Raw genomic sequence first — 18,536 nt, 5'->3', positions numbered from 1 at the left:
ACTTGGCTAAAACGTAGCTTCAACTGGCTATTAAAATTTAAGAGCCAACTAAGATAGCTAATTACAAAAAAGCTCCAGTGATAATGCTAAGCAGAATTAGTAATAGCAAATGACAGTCTGTCTGGTCTTATTCCCATAGGGAAAGAAACTCTTAACTGAAGTCAACCAGACACTGTGCAGCCAACCTAACTGCATTACTGGTATTATGGGATACAAATCCGGCAGCTCGCTGGGACAAAACAGAGAGGGAAGTCTGTCAGACTCGAGGCAGAAAGCAACTGACCCTCTTTTCCATACCAGTTACAGCAGGTTCCTGGAAATTTAATTTTTATTCACAGTTGATGGGGAAGTGTTCTTTCCTGAGGAAATTCCCTGTAAAACCCTAGGGAGGAGTGAGGACGACAGGAAACAGACTCCAAAAAGCAGTTCAAAAGGAAAAGATCCTTCACCGACACAGGATGAGATTCTCCCGTTAGATATTTAGGTCTGAAAAAGACAACAATAAATATCAGACTGCTAAAAAGTTGAGCTTGTGGGGGGAAAATGTTTCACTTCTTTGCTTCATTACAGATACCCTCATTATGGCATCAGTGGAAGTGCAGGCTAGCTCTCCTGTGAAGATTTATCATGTGTGGTGGCCACTTTGAATCGGAGGTGCCGGAGTCTTTAACATTCCCTAGTCAAGTGTCTCCCTGCTGTGCCTGTAAATGTCAGTCCAGTTTTTTCACGGCTGTGCGCACAGATTAGAAACAGCAGGAGAGCTGGGGAGTATGACTACACCAGTCAGGACACTTGTCTTCGTGGCACTGCTCAAGTGATTCTTGGAATGCAGGACCCTGCTGTTTTCTAATATTTACACACAACTGGAGTCATCAAGAGCAGTAAATGCAGTCTAAAGGCAGCTTGCTTCTTTTGTTAGGGACTTTACATTCAAATAGGGATATCAACAATAATACCACACACACACAAAAAAACCTGCGGTTTTAAGAAGTTTCATATTCCTCCCCCCACCTCCAATTTTGCTGCTAAAAGACCAACCAGGTATTATCATGACTGTTCATTTAGCTCTTCTGTGTACATCACACAGTTCATTGGGAACAGCAGGGGTTCCGGATTCCTGACCTCAAATTGTGATTCTGCAGGCTGTGGCTCCTCTGACCTCGACAGGAACAGACAGGGCCTTAGGAACCATTTTGATATAATTTCAGCCACCTTTGCTTTCTGAACACTTTGCATGACAAATCAAAGACTTATTTTGGGCCTGTAGCACCTGGAATACAGATGACTTCTTTTTCAAAAGCATAGTTAGGAAGTTTAACAAAAGGTGTGTCGGTGGGAAGCCCACTGTGACTGCATGTGTATCTTAAGAAATGTCTAAATGATCCTTCCTTTTTTTTTTTTTTTCTTTTTTTTGCAGTACGCGGGCCTCTAACTGCTGTGGCCTCTCCCGTTGCGGAGCACAGGCTCAGCGGCCGTGGCTCACGGGCCCAGTCGCTCCGCAGCACGCGGGATCCTCCCGGACCGGCGCACGAACCCGCGTCCCCTGCATCGGCAGGTGGACTCTCAACCACTGCGCCACCAGGGAAGCCCTAAATGATCCTTCTTTAAATTATAAATTATAGGGTAAGTTACATATTTGTCTTAAGCTCTTAAACATCTGCCAAGGATTTTTACAGGAGAAATTTGAGGGGTGCTATTCACCTTATTAAACCTATACAGTGATGTCTGTCAATTACTTCTCAATAAAACTGGAAAAAAAAAAACTTCAGGGGGCTGGTAGGAGGTGATGGGGTGTTACACAGGGACCACATCGCACACCTTTGCAACCAGTGTTAAGCAGGTTAGGATGTGCACAATACTTCTCCGGCTGGACTGACTCATGCGTCAGCCCCAAAATGTTCTACAAGAGTTAATGAAATAAAGGAAGACAGAAAAACAAAAGCTTTTTGGGGGGTTAGGGGGGAGAACTAAAATGTTTAGAACATGAAAGTTTTCTTAAGGATCTTAAAGGCACATTCCTCTATCTAGAAAAGTTCAAGACAGAAACCATGACTCTCTTGGCCAGGCAATCTAACAGAATCAACATGTACTTCCAATTGTAACCTTCCCTGGATACACACTGCCCTAGAACTCTCCTGCGTTCAGGCTTAGCAGACCCTTCAGTCGTTCAGAACTCTTTTAAGTTCATATCCGGCCCTTACAAGGAAAGTGTGAGGTATCTCTCACATCTGAGAATTATACCGAGAAGGCGCACCATGAACTTCTGTACTGTGCTTTTTATGTCAAGGTCAGAAAAAATATTAAATACAGCAATTTTTTAGTTATTAAACAACCTGTAGTCCAGGTGTTATAAGGTCTTCATTTACATAACTGTGATCACTTTTCACTTGCTTCTAAAAGATACCAGAAGCAGAAAGACAACCTACAGAAAAATAGAAACAGATTTCAGACTACTGTCCCACTTCCTCCCCAGCCCCCCATCCAAGGCGGGATCCGTGCCTTTAATATTCCTTCCTGCCTCCGTACTCCAGGCACAAAGATTATCTTACAGACCAACTCCACTGATAACTCAGACCCTTAAAAAACGGTTGACTTAACCAAGCCAAAAAGAGGAAAGAGTGTTTTGAAGATCCTCTGCAGTGGTTCATAAATAAAACTGTACTTGCTTAATGGAGAAATTTTACAGGTAACTTCATGACGAGTCAAAATTACAAAAATTCAGGAACACTACTCATAAGTTGCAAAATACTACTGCTATAATAAAACTCACCAATATATGAATAACACATCCTTAGTACAATGAAAATAGTAAGCATTTTATTTGTAAAGTAACACCCAAGTGATAAAGAGAGCTGCCTAAACCATCTGGTCAGCAGTATACTGCACAGAATCACTTCTTCAGTGCGTCTTGTATTCTTTATACCAGTAGAGCTTAATGAATCAGGGGTATATATAGAATAAACTGTGGAACTTTAAAAGACACACACACGCAAAAGTTCACCAATGCAACTATTACAACTAGGAAAAATTATGTAAGCATGAAATAGGACTGAAAAATAACACAGCCAAAGGACAAGCGTTTGATTTTCGTGGTGGTGGTGAGATCATAAATGAATTTTCTCTTTCATTTTGATTTCTGTTAATGTGGTTTGGGCAGTAAATAAGAATTAATAAGTAAAATGGCACTAATTAAATCAGTGTGGTGCTGGCATAAGAACAGACAGACAGATCAATGAAATTGAACTGACAGTCAGAAACAGGCCCTGGTATAAGAACTTAATCTGTAATAAAACAGGCAACACAAACCAGGATGGAAAGGGGGTGAGGAAGAGAATTTATTTAACAAATGGTAATGGAGCTACTGGTTAGCTATTTGGAAAAAAATCCACTGTGATCCTTACTTCATGGCATACATACACCACATTAAATTTCATATGGATTAAAAATTCAGAAGCATTAAAACACAAATCCTAGAAAAAGCCCTGGTAAATATTTCTGATATCAGGATGGGAAATATTTTAAAACAGTAGCAGAAATTACAGTGAAAGAGATCAACAGATTAAAGCGATAAGAATTAAATCATCAACAAAAAATAAACTAGAAAAAGCAACAAACATGACAGAGGTTAAGATCATTACTATACAAACAGTACAAACACACACATCAAAAAGCAAATAGAATGATGTGTTTAAAAATAAAAAATTGCTCAGGTTCACTAGCAATTAAAAAAAATGTACCTTATCAAATTATAAAAATTAGTAGCACTCAAGGTTGACAAAAATGTAAGTTGAGCACTGATTTCTGGGTAAAGTGTTAACTGACGGAGTTTTGCAAAGCAAGTTGATAATGTGCACTAATAACCTTCCATTTTCATAGTCTTTCACCCAATGGTTCCCTTTTGAAAATCTAAGGAAATATTTGTACATGTAGACAAAGACTTATGCCCAATTTTATTCAAGAATATTGTTTCTAATATCCCAATACTGAAAACAACTTAAACCTCCAACATTAGGGAAATGGTCATGAAAGTATCACGAATCCATAAGAAAAAATATTACAGAAACATAAAAACTATATTTATGAAGTATTTGTAATAACATGGAAAGTATTTAATGTTCACTTGAAAGAGCAGAATATAAAGCTTTTATAAAGTATGATATTTAAAGATAAAAATGCATAGAGAAGGCTGGAAAAAAATGTGTCAAAATGTTAACAGTGGTTGTCTGTGGGTGGTAGTAATATGGCTAGTCTGTCTTTTGACACTTTTCTGTATTCTAAATTTTCTACAGTGATCAAGTACTATTAATACACTTTGATGACCAGATGAATATAGTTTTAAAGGATAAACAAGCACACACACACACGCACACAAATACATATAATGTATTTATATTTCCACCACTAATTCATTGCTACGCAACTTAGCTCTTGATATGCACATTTAAGTTAGTAATTCAAAGAAATAATTGGGGTTTTGTTGCCCTGGCCTATTAGTGTTTGATTTGTCTTAAAAGATCACTATTGAAGAACACCCAGAAGATATTTTACATCAGGGCTTAGATGGTTATCAAAGATTTACCAGCTGCTGTCTAGAAAATATAGCACACATGTAGCTCCCACTGTCTGAAGGACAGGAGCCTGCAGAGGGGTGGGTCCTCAACAGACTAGAAACCCTCAGCTCACTAAGGACCTAAGAAAATGGCAGAGAAGGCAGGACACATGGGGCCAGGAACACATCCATAAGTATGTTGGATTGTGAAGGGAGGATAAAGAAAGGCAAACCCACTGGATGCAGGGATTGGAAAGAAAACAAAAACAACACAAGATAAAAAACAGTAAGTACGGAACTGAAAAAGGCAAGGGAAAAAGCATAACTCTGACTGACAAGGAGGTTATTAAACCACTTCTTTGAAATAAGGGGGGTAAGAAAAACCAGAGTAAGGTAGGGAACAGAACAGCAGAACAAGGGGATGCAGCCGATGAATCAAACTGGCTACTATGGCTATTAGTTTTTCATTTCTGCAGCCCTGCCAATAGAGCAACATTTGAGAAAACGCCAGCACTTATTAAAAACAATATGTGAGGAAATGTTTGTTTTCTTAATATTTAACCAACAGGTTTTGCTATGTTTTTGTGTTTTGAAAAATAAAAAAGGCTAAGGCACATACACAAAAACACACCACACACATTTTATCCTATTTTAAGCATCAATGTGTTTGAAACAGAACTTGAGAGTTGATTTAGATGTTACAAATAAACGTGCGACCATAACACTGATGAGGACTAAAATCCAACATTCTACAGAAAACAGGAGGAGGCTCTGCCCAAAATCTAGTTCTCTATTCTGTAAAATCACAGAGCCCTAGAACTTCAGGAGGCATTTAAAAGATTAACCTTCAAAGGAAAGTCGGCAGATCTGCTTTGCGTTTTTCAGTATCCGACCACTGCAGTGATAAATGCTTCGTGTGACAACTAAATACCACATCAGAGAGCCAAAAGGTAAAGTGTGTTGGTTCAGAGTTGCTCAAAATTGGTACAACCCTGACAGTTTCTGACATGTCTACATCCACCTGTACTACTATTTACTTAATATTTTCTTCAAATCAACTTGCTTTTCTAAAAACTGAAATACCTACTTTAGGCTTGTCCTAAGCAATAGAAAAATCACCAGTTTAATGTGCTATTTATATTCTAAATACATATTAAATAAATGCTTACATATTTAAATAAAAGTGTACCTATACACCATCTAAAAACATTGTACAGGCTACAAGGGTAAGGTGTACCACCTCTAGAAAATCCAATCCAATCCCAATTTCTTTAACAAAGTAAATCTTGAAATTGTTCATGTTGAAATTCCAAGCTTTTGTTCCCAAGGCAACTATATAGTCTATATTTTAAAATTTCTAATCACTAAAACTCTAAAGTGCTTGGTTTACTGTACAAATATTATACCATACCAAAAAAAAAAACTTGGGAGAAAAATAATCTCCTGTGAATGAATAAGCCAAATATATATATATATATATATTTGACAGTATTTCCTTAAAGGAAGCCAGTCTAAAACAATCTTTGATCTGGCCACCACTTGATAATTGCCTGTTTTCTTACCATACAGCTTGCATACTTACATAATTCTCATGTAATCTTTCAAATACATGTATTTCATCTCTCACAGATAAACTTACTACTCCATTTTTTCTTTCATAATCTTTTCTCTTCTTTGTAACCTCTCATTTCCTAGAGCAGGTGCTTAACAAATGCTTGTGGAACTGAGCAAAATCAACAAAACAAATCTTATGCCCACAACAAATTTGTAACAAGCAAAAAGAGACCTTTATTTTAATTTGTGTATTTCCTTAAAAGTAAGGACTTTGCCAAACATTTTATACACTCTAGGAAATATACAACGATTAGAAAAGTGCATGTCATAGTAATATTTCTTATATGTACCCTAGAACCTCAAACACACAGCATGGGACAGCTTAAAGGGTATAACCTTAATACTGTGAAATTTTATAAATTAGGCTTTAGTAAATTCTACAAAGTATTTAATAAAAAAAAGTCTGCTTTTCAAAGACATAGGTACTTCATTGTTTCCCCCACTCCACAAGACTCACATGAAAATAAAACACTTAATACAGAAAAAGAGGAAAAAGTCAAATGAAAGGAGGAAAGAGTCAAATGAAAGGAAGAAAAGAAAAACTGGTTCACAGTATTTGATTTACTTCTGGACTCTCTTCCTGGTTTTCGAACCTTGAAGAGAAAACAAAGAGATTTAAATCACTAGTCATTAACTTACAAAAGCAAAAGAACAGAAATATAAGTATTTCCATATATGGTTATTAATATTTAAAAATCTAATTGACTATGATGATTTGTGGAGACGAAACTGATACACAAGTTATAACTGTTAATACCCTAAAAATCTTAGGAAATTGTGTTAATTTTTTAGTGTGTCAAAAAATATGCTAACAAAGCTGACCTTCTAGTTTGAAGTTATACAGAATGCATCCACTGGTAAAAACATACCCCATTTACACTGGTCCTGAACTATTTCTCCCCCAAATTTTTATTGTACAATTAAAAACATTAACTCCTAATGTAAACTATAGCAACAAGATAGGTATTCCATAAGCAACAAGGACCTACTGTATAGCACAGGGAAGTCTGCTCATTATTATGGGAAAAATATTTGAAAAATAATAGATATCTGTATATGTATATATACAGATCACTTTTCTGTACACCTGAAACTAACACAACGTTGTTAATCAATTACACTCCAATATAAAATAAAAAGTTAAAACAAAAAAAGATAGGTATTCCTTGGGGGGATATGCATATTACGAAAAGCAAGACATTTTTTCCAAATGTGTTGCTTTTTAAAGCCTGATCCCTCTACTCTTTAGGCAGAAGAGCACTGGGCTAATCCAAAATGCAAAGTCTTGTCCACTAGGAATTAAACAGATCCCAACTGAGTCGCCCTCTAGAAAAGTATCACATCTGATACTGGCCTAAGTGCCTTATGACAGTTCCTCTCCAACTATTCCTGTGCTGGAAGAAAGCAGTGCTTCTCTACCGGGAGCATGTGGATCCGCCTCCCGAAGGAGACTTTGTCTCCCACCCCAGGCCACCTCCACCGCGAGCACAGCAGAGTCAGAAGGACAAGCTTAGGCCCGATCACAACTGCCTGTGCTGGCAAGAGGAGTGTGCCTTCCATGGCCTCGGGCTTCCCTCTGCCAGGAGAGAGCGATGGTACCAGGGTGAGGGCAGCGTGGGGCCCACGATCAATCAATAAACACGCTGAACAGCAAAGAGATCAGTACTTCTCTTCTGAAACATACAAAACATTCTTTGAATCTAGGACAAAATATCTACCACAGATGTCTAATCATAAACAGTTTCTAAAGGCTTTCTGACTACAGGTTTATTTAGGTACTTAATTGGAAGATCAGTTTGTTTGTTATTTTTCCAAGTTCTAGTTTTTATTCAATTGCCATACATTTCAATTCATGCAAACTTCAAAGTTATATGAGTATCTTCTTTTCTCTGCCATTCATAGTGCATGGCCTACGCTACGGTGGGTTTAAACTTTTGAGTTTTTTCTTCAATTTTTGTGATATAGCCTTCTTTTAAAAATATCCCATGGTAGATTTTTAGGTGTTTACTTCAACAATTTTGAAATTAATTTTCCATAGAAAACTGAGAATGCTGTGATTGTCTGAAATTGGAATAACAGGATATCACAAGATCAAGGTCCATAATCAATACTATAGTACATCTCCCTTTCAATAAAATTCGAATCTATAGTCACATTATAAAGGACACTAGGGCTTCCCTGGTGGCACAGTGGTTGAGTCTGCCTGCCGATGCAGGGGACACGTGTTCGTGCCCCGGTCCGGGAAGATCCCACATGCCGCGCAGCGGCTGGGACCGTGAGCCATGGCCGCTGAGCCTGCGCGTCCGGAGCCTGTGCTCCGCAACGGGAGAGGCCACAGCAGTGAGAGGCCCGCGTACCGCAAAAAAAAAAAAAAAGGACACTAAAGTCAACGATTATCACTATATTCTCATTAATGTCCTAATTTGACATTTTACTCTTAGATTAAATTCCGTTACTGCTTATCCCCATTCAATCTAGATTTAAAGTTTTTCACTGCAACTAAGAATGCCATCACCACCTGCAACTTATTATATAATCATATTATGCAACTTAGGGACTTTATCAGTTCAGTATTTTTCCTAATAATCAATTCTGACTGTTGCAGAAAAAAATCTATTTCTCCTCCCATCCCATATATACTCATTTTCATAATACTTTACTAGTAAATATATACTCATTTTCATAATACTTTACTAGTGGTAAAAGGCCCAATCATAAGACTAATGTGTAAAACTTAATATTTGAAAAATAAAATATACAAGGTTGGGATACTCTTCTATGATTTTATAATGCAGAAGGAAAAAAACAAGTGGGAAATTTCTTTGTAGGGTGCCTTAAAAATATCTCTTTCTTGACTAGACCGTAACTATTCAAGGGGTAAACATAAGTCATGCTTTCCTCAAAGAATCCTCAAGAGTGGTCCAAACTCCAAGGTACTTCAAAAACAACACCAAGAGCAGGCTGTTGAGTTCTGTCTGTTGTATGAACGGTAGGGACAAAGTATACTGGCCATAAATATCATGGCTGTATTAACTAATTTTTAGTACAGTTCTGAAATATTGGCCTGGTTTTGAAATGCCAGAATATGTGTAGTTTTTAAAGGTTTATCATTTTGTGGGGAAAAAATTACTTGGAGCAAATTACCAAATTTTCTCAATTGGTAAAAATCATGCCTTGAATAAAACTACAAGGATTAGAGGCCTCTGTTCTTCTTGAAAACGACCCCGTCACCCCTCTCTTTCTTTGAGAAAACCTACACAAGACACATTAGAAAGCTTTCAGAATGTGTTCTTACACAATAGATGCCCAGCTAGTCAAAATGAGTTTAGGTGTATCGAGAAGATTATACACGTTTTTTAAATGGTCTAAATAGATATTAAAGGAAAGTTGCTCCCATTTTGCTAGGCACAGCATTCTGAGAGATCACACGGTGAGAAAAATCTCTTACCATATGTAAACCATAAATCGTGTTTGAAAATAAAATTGTTAATGAAGAAACTGACATTTCTAAAGCAGCTGTTAGAGGTGACCATTCTATAATGTGCCTTCTCATTCAGGTTACTTTAAACTGATGAACACAAAAACATACATTTTCATGAGCCCTTGGATTGCTTTAGTTTTCTTTGCTAGAAGCAATAACATTTTACTATCTCAAGTAATATTTCTCTCATTTATGAATATTTAGATAGTAAAATACCTTAACTAGCCTTATACTTTGGGGGGGGGGAAGAATTACAATTGGAACAGTATTTAATTAAAGCAATTTAGAGTTTATATGAATAAAAGAGAATTTGATTATTTTTTATCTTCATTTTTTAATATCAAAAAGAAATCTGGATTATTCTCCTTAAATTAGTGATGGGGTCTACTCTCTTCTTTTGTCGTTAATAAACAAAAATACTAATATATTTTCTCACAGTAAAAACCATCAGTATAAGGACCTTAAATTAAAATTTTAGGTGTAAGAAACATTTTTCGTAATTACAGTCAAATTTAAAATCACGTATGTATCAAAACAAATACCTCTGATGCTCACTAAGCAAAGTTCGGATAACAAATGACCTCCAGGCGTGAGGAGACGCACGAGTCTCCCGTATGCACAGCTGGGAACTGGCTTTGGTCTAAATGGGTATCAACCTTACTATAACAACGTAAGCCCTTTCCTAAACTAAAATCTCCCGTTTTAAAATGTAAGGGATTTTTTTGAGTAAGAACATTACTCTATCTTCATAAACGCTCCTTAACTTTGCTCCCACTCACTGCCACAGCCGCTGCTGCCGCCTCTGGCTGAGACATGCTTTGATGTGCTGCTCCTTGGGATTCCTCACCTCCTAGTAACAGAATGAACAAGACAGGGGAGGAAGGGGAAAAAAAACAAAAACAGGAGGGAATGGAAGATGGCAGCAGAAAAGTAAGAGGGACTATTTCAAAACCTTTAGCTTCCAGAGTGATGTTATACACTCGCTCTTCAGCTATCCCAAGGATTCTCTTGGGTAAATTCAGATAAACCTAAGGGCGTACTATCCATAATATATAATGAAGAAAATGTTAATAAAATCAGGGTGAAGATGATTCTCTTTGAAAGTCAATTTTTGCCTTCCACAAACATGCATGGCTATCACTGTCAAAGGGAAGGTAAAAATACATCACTGGCCTAACTCTACTGGGCACTTACACTTTGATGAAATTTTTACCACAAATAAGCCTCTTCTATTAGAAATCAGAAATATTTCAGGACCAATAAACTAATAAATAAATAAAAGGCAGACAGATAGAAGAGATATCTGGCAGGGGGTGGAAGTGGTACTGTAGCCAGCTCTGAATCTCTCCTCACTGAGGCAAGTAAACCGTCTCTCATGAAACCTGGAACACATTTTCCCGTCTTCTGAGCCCCACAGGTGTGCCTACACACCACAGACTGGCCATTTATTAACCAGACCAAAGTCCAACCTAGTCTTGCCCTTTGCAGATGCTGCCTTTGCTAATGTCACTTCTGGAACTACTCCATACTAAAAGTGCCTTCAGCACCAGTACATGAGCCATTGAAGAAATGACTTTATACCTTGCTTTTTGCTTCAAGACCTTTGGGAAGTGATGATTCGAGGCTTTAACTCCTTGCATCCCAACTTGCTGAGAGAAAAGAAGAGTTGGCGGACTCTGCAGTAAGCCACGTACTAACCACCTGACTCCTGACATTCCCTCTCACGCCCAGAGTTCGGTGGTAAGTGTGGAGAACCGGAGAGATAGTAGCCTGAGAGGTAAGAGTTCGGGTCTCTACGTCTAACCCTTTCACAACAGTTCTGTCATTTAAATGCTCTGTGTCTTGGGCTCCGTATCTGCAAAATGAGAGTAACTCCTGGTCTCAACTTCATGATTATTATAGACATGATTATAGTAAATAACACAATGTGAACAAAGGACATTGCGATACATACTGTATAAATATAAGATCTTCTTCTACATTTTTTAAATTATAAAATGAGAATGTTATGACCCAAATAGTTAACCCCTTATTCAGTGGGAGGAAATGAAATTTGTGTTTATTATATATAAGAAAAGAGCTAAGAGGCAAGACTGTTCAACTTACGGGTTTGTGTGGCCTCTTCTGTCTGTGTATCTGAGCATTCCATATCTTCAACACCAGGTTGTGTGCTCTGCTCTCTTTCTTTCTTTCTCTTCTTACATATAAAAATTAAACAAAAAAAAAAAAAAAAAGAAAAAGATGTGGCATGATGGTCAATTAAGAAAATATACAGGGCTTCCCAGGTGGCGCAGTGGTTGAGAGTCCGTCTGCCGATGTAGGGGACATGGGTTCGTGTCCCGGTCTGGGAAGATCCCACGTGCCGCTGAGTGGCTGGGCCCGTGAGCCATGGCCACTGAGCCTGCACGTCCGGAGCCTGTGCTCCGCAAAGGGAGAGGCCACAACAGTGAGAGGCCCGTGTACCGCAAAAAAAAAAAAAAAAAAATACAAACTTATCAGATATTAGCATATATATATGAATCTATACAGGTGTGGGTATGTCAAAACATACAGGAAGAATACACACAACTTCCTGGTGGGGGTCACCTAAGGAAAGGGGCGGGGGGTGAAAGAAAAGGGGATTAAGGGAACCTTCAACTATACAGTTAGTCTGGAAGTGGGTATATTTCTTATATCCACCTCTAACTTTTTACGCCTCATATAATTTATTATTGAAAGCCATGTTTTAACCATCAGGACTGATCATACAGAAACTCTCTTTGAAAGCTGATACTTGCTCAGGCCAATGATACTTATTTTCCCCATTTTACGCTGCATGTGTGGGGTGGGGTAAATGTACTTGATAAATAGGAAAATATGTGCCTGGCCCATGAACCGCATCAGTGGTTATACCCTCTAAACTGATAGGGAAATTCTGTGGATCAATAATGGCAAACTTCCAATAAATGTTTTATAATTTAAAGTTTAAGAGGGCCATAAACCTTACTGTAAAAGAAGAGTCTTAAAAGTACAAAGCTCTCCTAAAATCTCAAAAACAGGTTGGATTTTCCACCACTCTCTCAGGCCTTTCCTATTTTCTACATATTTTTCTAGTTGAGTGTTACTTAGGAGTTAATGCCTATGTTCTGTCACCATCCATTCTTCCCAAGTGTTCATACAATTTCTTTTTCTTACTTTCTATCACTACATTTCCTAACTAGCTCAGTCCTGTGTAAAGTTTTAAAATACTTAACATCTCTATACGTAGGTATAACTATAGAAGGACATTAGTAAGGAATTGAAAACTTTGCACTTTTCATACAACTTTATCCCATGTAATCTCAAATTTAAATGTGTTAAAATCTACATCAGAATTCATTACTTCTCTAGGTTGCCTAAAATAAGTCTGTAGCATTTAGGAAATCATCTGATACTTCCCAAATTTCACAGATTCATGACACATCAGAATGTCCTCATTTATATTTTCCTAACAATATTAAGTTAAACTTTGCCTAAGAATTTTCCTCACTTCAGGCCATTTTGTGTACAGCTATAAAAGGGTATAATGTCTGCTGACAGGACATTGTTCTTTTGCCTAATGGCAACCATGGGTTCTGTTCCAAAGAGAACTACATGGGAAAGCACAACTCTACTCGAGCCGCGTTATGTTAAAACCTCCGAATGGTCAGAACTGTTATTATCTATGTATTACAGTTAATCCCACTGTTTCAAAATATTCTTAACGGTGGCTGTGGAAAGATTAAACCTCAGAGATTCCCATCATGGTCCTGAAGAAAATGCTTCACATATATAAACATAACATCTTGACTAAACCTTAAAAAACTTTCAAAGGCATTCATTTAGCAGATTTGTACATGGAGGTATTACTTCTCAAAAATAGCTGGAAGAGTGGCTGTAACTTCATATAACTGATGAGAGAAGGGGAGAGTGCCTTACATCTTTCTTTTCCAAAGTGTTGCTTCATGATTACTATCTAAACCCTGCTGGGCTGAACAGATTGGTTCGATAATTACATACAATAACTGCAGTGGGCAGGTAACCCTCAGCTGGCACAGGGCAGCTCCCCTGTGAGGACTTCCATATGCAAACTGCACTGATGGAGTGCATTAGGTACATCTTTCCTGCCGGTGCACAGGCCTGATTAACGCCAGCCAAGACTCCAAGGTTAGCATGTCAGCAGATTTGTGATGCATTAGGCAGGAATAAACACAGACACTTTTGTTCGTTCGGACCAAAATTAAGGAGGAATATTTCAGTACTATATTGCTTTCCATACAGGAGAGAATGCATTTTCCAGCTTTAGGAGGGCAGATTTTTAAATGCTCATTATAAAGGGAGCTATCCAATATGTTCTACCTAAGAACCTAGTGCATTCATCTTGTTTTCAAGCTTATTTAATAAAAAGGAGCTTTCTTAATCTCCGTGCAGGTAAATTACATAGGAATGAAAATCAGACAGTATTCAACCAACAAAAGAAACACCTGTATTTCAGCAGTATGTACTGGGGAAAGCGCTGAATTTCATTAATCCACACTTCAACTGGGTATCTCTTGCTCAACTTTTCTGACAATGTATATATCAATAGTTTGGATAGAAAGGACCAACAGTCTACAGACTAAGACCAATTAACAACAACCTTCAAGTTAAAGAATATCTAAGTCTGTTATTCATTGCATAAGGCGATGAGTGAAATTCCAAACAATTTGCTGCCACCTTCTTTCTACTGATGTCACCAAATGCTCCATTTTGTTATTTGACAACTTTTTAGGCTTCAAATAGTACATAGTTTGGTTCTCTTTAAACAGAAAATGGCTTCACAAAGTGCATTAATCTCTGATTTTGCCATATGCCATACCAGGTCTCACAGGTGCCTTTATTTACATTTATAAATGAAATCAAAATATTGCATGACATACAAGAATAATTCATAAAGTTAGGACAGAGTTTTCTTTTAATTCAGCATGGCTAAAATATCTTTAAAAACTAGGTTTATTTTAAAGGGCATTAGTGTATATATTACACATTGTATTTTTGCAGTGCTCAGACTGCTAGGCTAAAACTTAGTTAAATTAGCAGCTTCTCACTTCCAAGTTAGAAACAGGAAGACAAATCAGCGAGATGCATCGGACTGATAATTTACTAACCATCTAAACACTGACTAGAGATTAGTTATAGACTTAAAGCTGTTTTAATGGAAAAAAGAATAAAAGTCTTCAGAGACAAAAACCAAAGACAATTCTTCACATCCCAACTCAAACATCCAAAGATACCCTCTAAATGCTTTCAACAGCATCTAAGAGAAGCCAATCAGATTCATGCTTGCATCAAAGGAGATGGGTACTGAAGAACTGTTGTTGGTTTTTTCCCCCTTATTACAAAAGTCATGAATGTTCATTATAGAAACTTAGAAGGTACAGCCTAAAATGTTTAAATGGTACTGCACGTGTGTGTGTCAAAGAACAAAGAACTCTAAACACAAACATGAGACTGCAATACGCAGTTAATCTTATTGGACTCATTTGATTAAGGCCACTGAAATCATCATGCAAATGTATACCCTTTAAAAATTACTATTACATTCCTTAATAGTAAGCAAAAATAGAATATTTGTTACTCAGTGGTAACTAAAAAGAAAAAGGACATATCTTCTATGAAGGTAAAGAAACGTATGTGCTACACCACAATACTTACAAAACCAGTGGATTTTAGTTAAACTTCCCTATCTAGACAGAAAAAACTGAGGCTGGGGACAAAAGAAAGCTGGGAGAAGCTGCTCAGTGCTTCTAACTGGTGGTGGTGAGAAGACAAGAGCTAAGGGCTCTTGGTTCTTATTAGAACTTCTTTCCACAGAACCACGCTGCCCCCCACGGGACTTTTCGGTGTGAAGTGGCAGTTTCCAGCCGTGGTGCTTTCGTTGTAACGGATCCCTTCCTAGAGAGCTAGCGCACACATACATACATGTGTACTTGGCAAGCCCAGGGTCACACTCTACTTTTCTTCTCTCCCACCCTGGACACTCCTGGAGGGCAAGGACTGGGGTTTTCCCCACATGCTATTATGTACCTTACACATACACAAATATCTAGGGGTCTGCACCTGCTGAGCAACTAGTCCACTACTGTTGTAGTAATAAAGAGATGACGTGTTTTACCAAAAGCCCCTCAAAAACTGTGTAATGTTTAAATGGACATTAAGTAATTACAGAAATGTTTTGAGAAAAAGCAGGAAAAGGTCAGACACAACTGAAAAGAGAACAGATGAAAAGATGGGAAGTGGGTCAGGAAGTGAGTAAGTGACTTAAATGAGAGATGAATTTGAAGAATGGTCTAAAAAACTGTTACGATACACTGAAGTGATTTATTATTTTAAACAAGTTTCCATGGTAAAGGCTGCGATAAGAATAACGCACACTACAATTTCCTTCCACAGTAACCCTGATTCTATCGGAACAGAGGTAGGAATCCCATCATGTATTTTCTAAGCACCTACTGTGTGCTGGGCACTGTTTCAGGCTTCATTGTCATGGGAGAACAACAGACACTAACAAATCGTTAAAGCAAAAGAGTAACTTTAGCTTTTATAAAAACATTAAGCACACACAAGTTAAATTTCTAAAACTATTTGCATTTATGTAAGCCCTATAAGAAGTCATTTCAGAGCTCCGTAAACGAGTCTTTTTGAGTAAGTGACCAATGTAATCCCACACACGTGGGATTTCACTCTGTGAAATATCAATCCATCTGTAAATGTAACACAGGCATGAGTGCATGGCCAAACCCTGACTTTGTTTTTTGTTTAAATTTAGATATCTCTCCTGTCCACATTTTTAATTATCTATTTTGAAGGTAGTTAATAATTAACATATTACTCGAGCAATTTTATCATTTATTAACAGGTCTGGGGGTTTAGCAAAAAAAAAAAGCATGACTAACAAAATGTGGAAAACCTATGTCCTTCACTAGTTCAAGCTTTCCCACTCTTATGCCATGAAGAATGAAGAATTTGCTGTAATCTGAAAATGGTGCACCAAAGATTATTGCTAACTCATGAGTTAGCAAATGATACCGATGCATTTGTATACTCTGTCAGAATAAATAAACAAATGAAAAAACTGCACCTAGGTGGCAAGCAGAATTGACTGCTTGCTCCATGGGCAGCACACTTTTAGCAAAAGCACTGCTTTCACAAAGTACGCGTATTTGTCTACTTGCTTATCTGGAGCGAATGTGTGTCCCTTCTGAAGTTGGGCCTACTGAGGATCTAGAAACAAGCTGCTTCACAGCCCTACCGTCACCCATCCTCCTAGAAAAAACACAGCCACTGAGGAGATAATGAGCTGAAAGAAAAGTTGAACCTGGTCACATGATCTTCAGGAGCACTACATGACTGAGAACTGGCTCTCATCGAATTTTCATGTAATAATGGCAATCACGGACTGGAACGGTCTCCCAACAGCACTTCTGAAAACAGTAAATCCACCTTCCAAAGTTGGCAACAATGGCCTTTCGTGACTCTAATATCATTCATATCACAAGGACCACAAAACTTCCAATACGATCAAACCTGTAGTCACTTAACAACTGAGAGATGTTTCCAGAGATTCAATAAACAAAGGTCTAAAGACTAATGGGTCACTGCATTCTCTTCTATGTTGGGACTAATATGACACTTCTTCATGCTTATTTTCCTCTGAAGGTTCCATGACCTGCACCATTAATATCAAACTTTTTAGCAAAGTTAAGGTATTTCAAGGGCAACTTATGGGGAGAGGCAAATGGGTAGCTAGTTATGGTTTAATTGTCTTTAATATTTTATACCTAAAATCACTAGGAGATTTTTAAGTGCCTTGAGCTCCTCTGAGGAAAAGAGCTATGTAAATGCATAATAATAATTAATGGTTGCATGGCCCTGGACAAGTCATCTAACCTCTTCTGAATTTCACTTTCATCATTTGTAAGCAGATGTATCTCATATCAGTGCTGTAAAGTATATGTAAAATAATTTAATATTGACAGACTACAAAATACTATCAATACATAAATGTTCAATGATAACCTAAAGTTTAAAGGGTTGATATTCTATTACCAGCACCGAGCACCATCAAGTCCCCTGGAGAATTTTCAAACTTAAGAATTAAAAGCACAAGACTCTGAAGCTATAACACTGCAAAATAAAGAGGCCAATATTTATAAAACTACATATTTCAATGAAAACGAAACCCTATGTATGTACTAGTGGGGAATTAAATGCTCTCAAGCCACACTTGAGCAAGTTTCTTACAAAATAAACCAAGCTACATTAGAGTTCCTATTAAAAACAGACTGCCTGACCTCCCCCCAATAAGGCTATGTCCACAAAATACATATTTCCTAAACTCATAGGGAGAAAACAACGAACACAGAATTCTCTGGCACTCAGAAGTCCTCTGCTTTATGTCAACTACCTATGGTCCTTTAGTATCAATCAACAGCTTCAATGAAAAAAGTTAACTTCAAACTCATTAATGTGATTTATCCATTTTTAATATGAGTAAGTTATGGAGCTGCATTTTGGAACCTTTATTTCACAGTAATTACCATCTTGTCTTTGTCGCAAAATCAACTTTTACCAATTCCCCATCATTTACTATTCAAAACGATCAATTTGAACACACATGCTCACCAAGTGAATGTAAGCCAGTCTTCATTCACATCTGCCCAATATACTCTATTTCATAAACTGAATTTTTAAGGATGTATGATCTTAGTTCAAAAGATTCAAATGAAAATGTTCTGCTATTTTCTTGACATCAAGAAACCAGAAAGACTTGAGAGAAAATGTAAAGTCAGTGAAACAACAGCATTAACAATAATATTGCAGTTAACATTTACTGATTGCTTATTATGTGTTCAG

At 37.5% G+C, this 18,536-nt stretch overlaps 1 protein-coding gene across 6 annotated transcripts in view; it reads right to left on the bottom strand.

The window, feature by feature from the left end:
• Positions 1 to 320: 320 nt before the first annotated feature.
• The window catches only part of VRK1 (VRK serine/threonine kinase 1), an 83,871-nt gene continuing 65,655 nt past the window's right edge, over positions 321 to 18,536 (bottom strand). For 2 of the 6 annotated variants that reach the window (XM_029238886.1, XM_029238881.1), the window contains exons 12-13: positions 11,751 to 11,841; positions 6,535 to 6,756 (exon numbers count right to left, since the gene is read on the bottom strand). In XM_029238886.1, coding sequence (XP_029094719.1) covers positions 6,725 to 6,756; positions 11,751 to 11,841 — 123 coding nt within the window. In that variant the 3' untranslated portion in view covers positions 6,535 to 6,724. Of the gene's footprint in view, positions 487 to 6,088; positions 6,757 to 10,327; positions 11,500 to 11,750; positions 11,842 to 18,536 lie in introns of those variants that run through there. The other 4 variants (XM_029238885.1, XM_029238883.1, XM_029238880.1 and 1 more) reach the window with 4 other exon arrangements.

This window comes from Monodon monoceros, unplaced genomic scaffold (genome assembly GCF_005190385.1).
Source record: "Monodon monoceros isolate NGI ecotype Baffin Bay Population unplaced genomic scaffold, NGI_Narwhal_1 Super_Scaffold_21, whole genome shotgun sequence".
Lineage (NCBI taxonomy): Eukaryota > Metazoa > Chordata > Mammalia > Artiodactyla > Monodontidae > Monodon > Monodon monoceros.
This window is presented reverse-complemented; position numbering and strand designations above follow the sequence as displayed.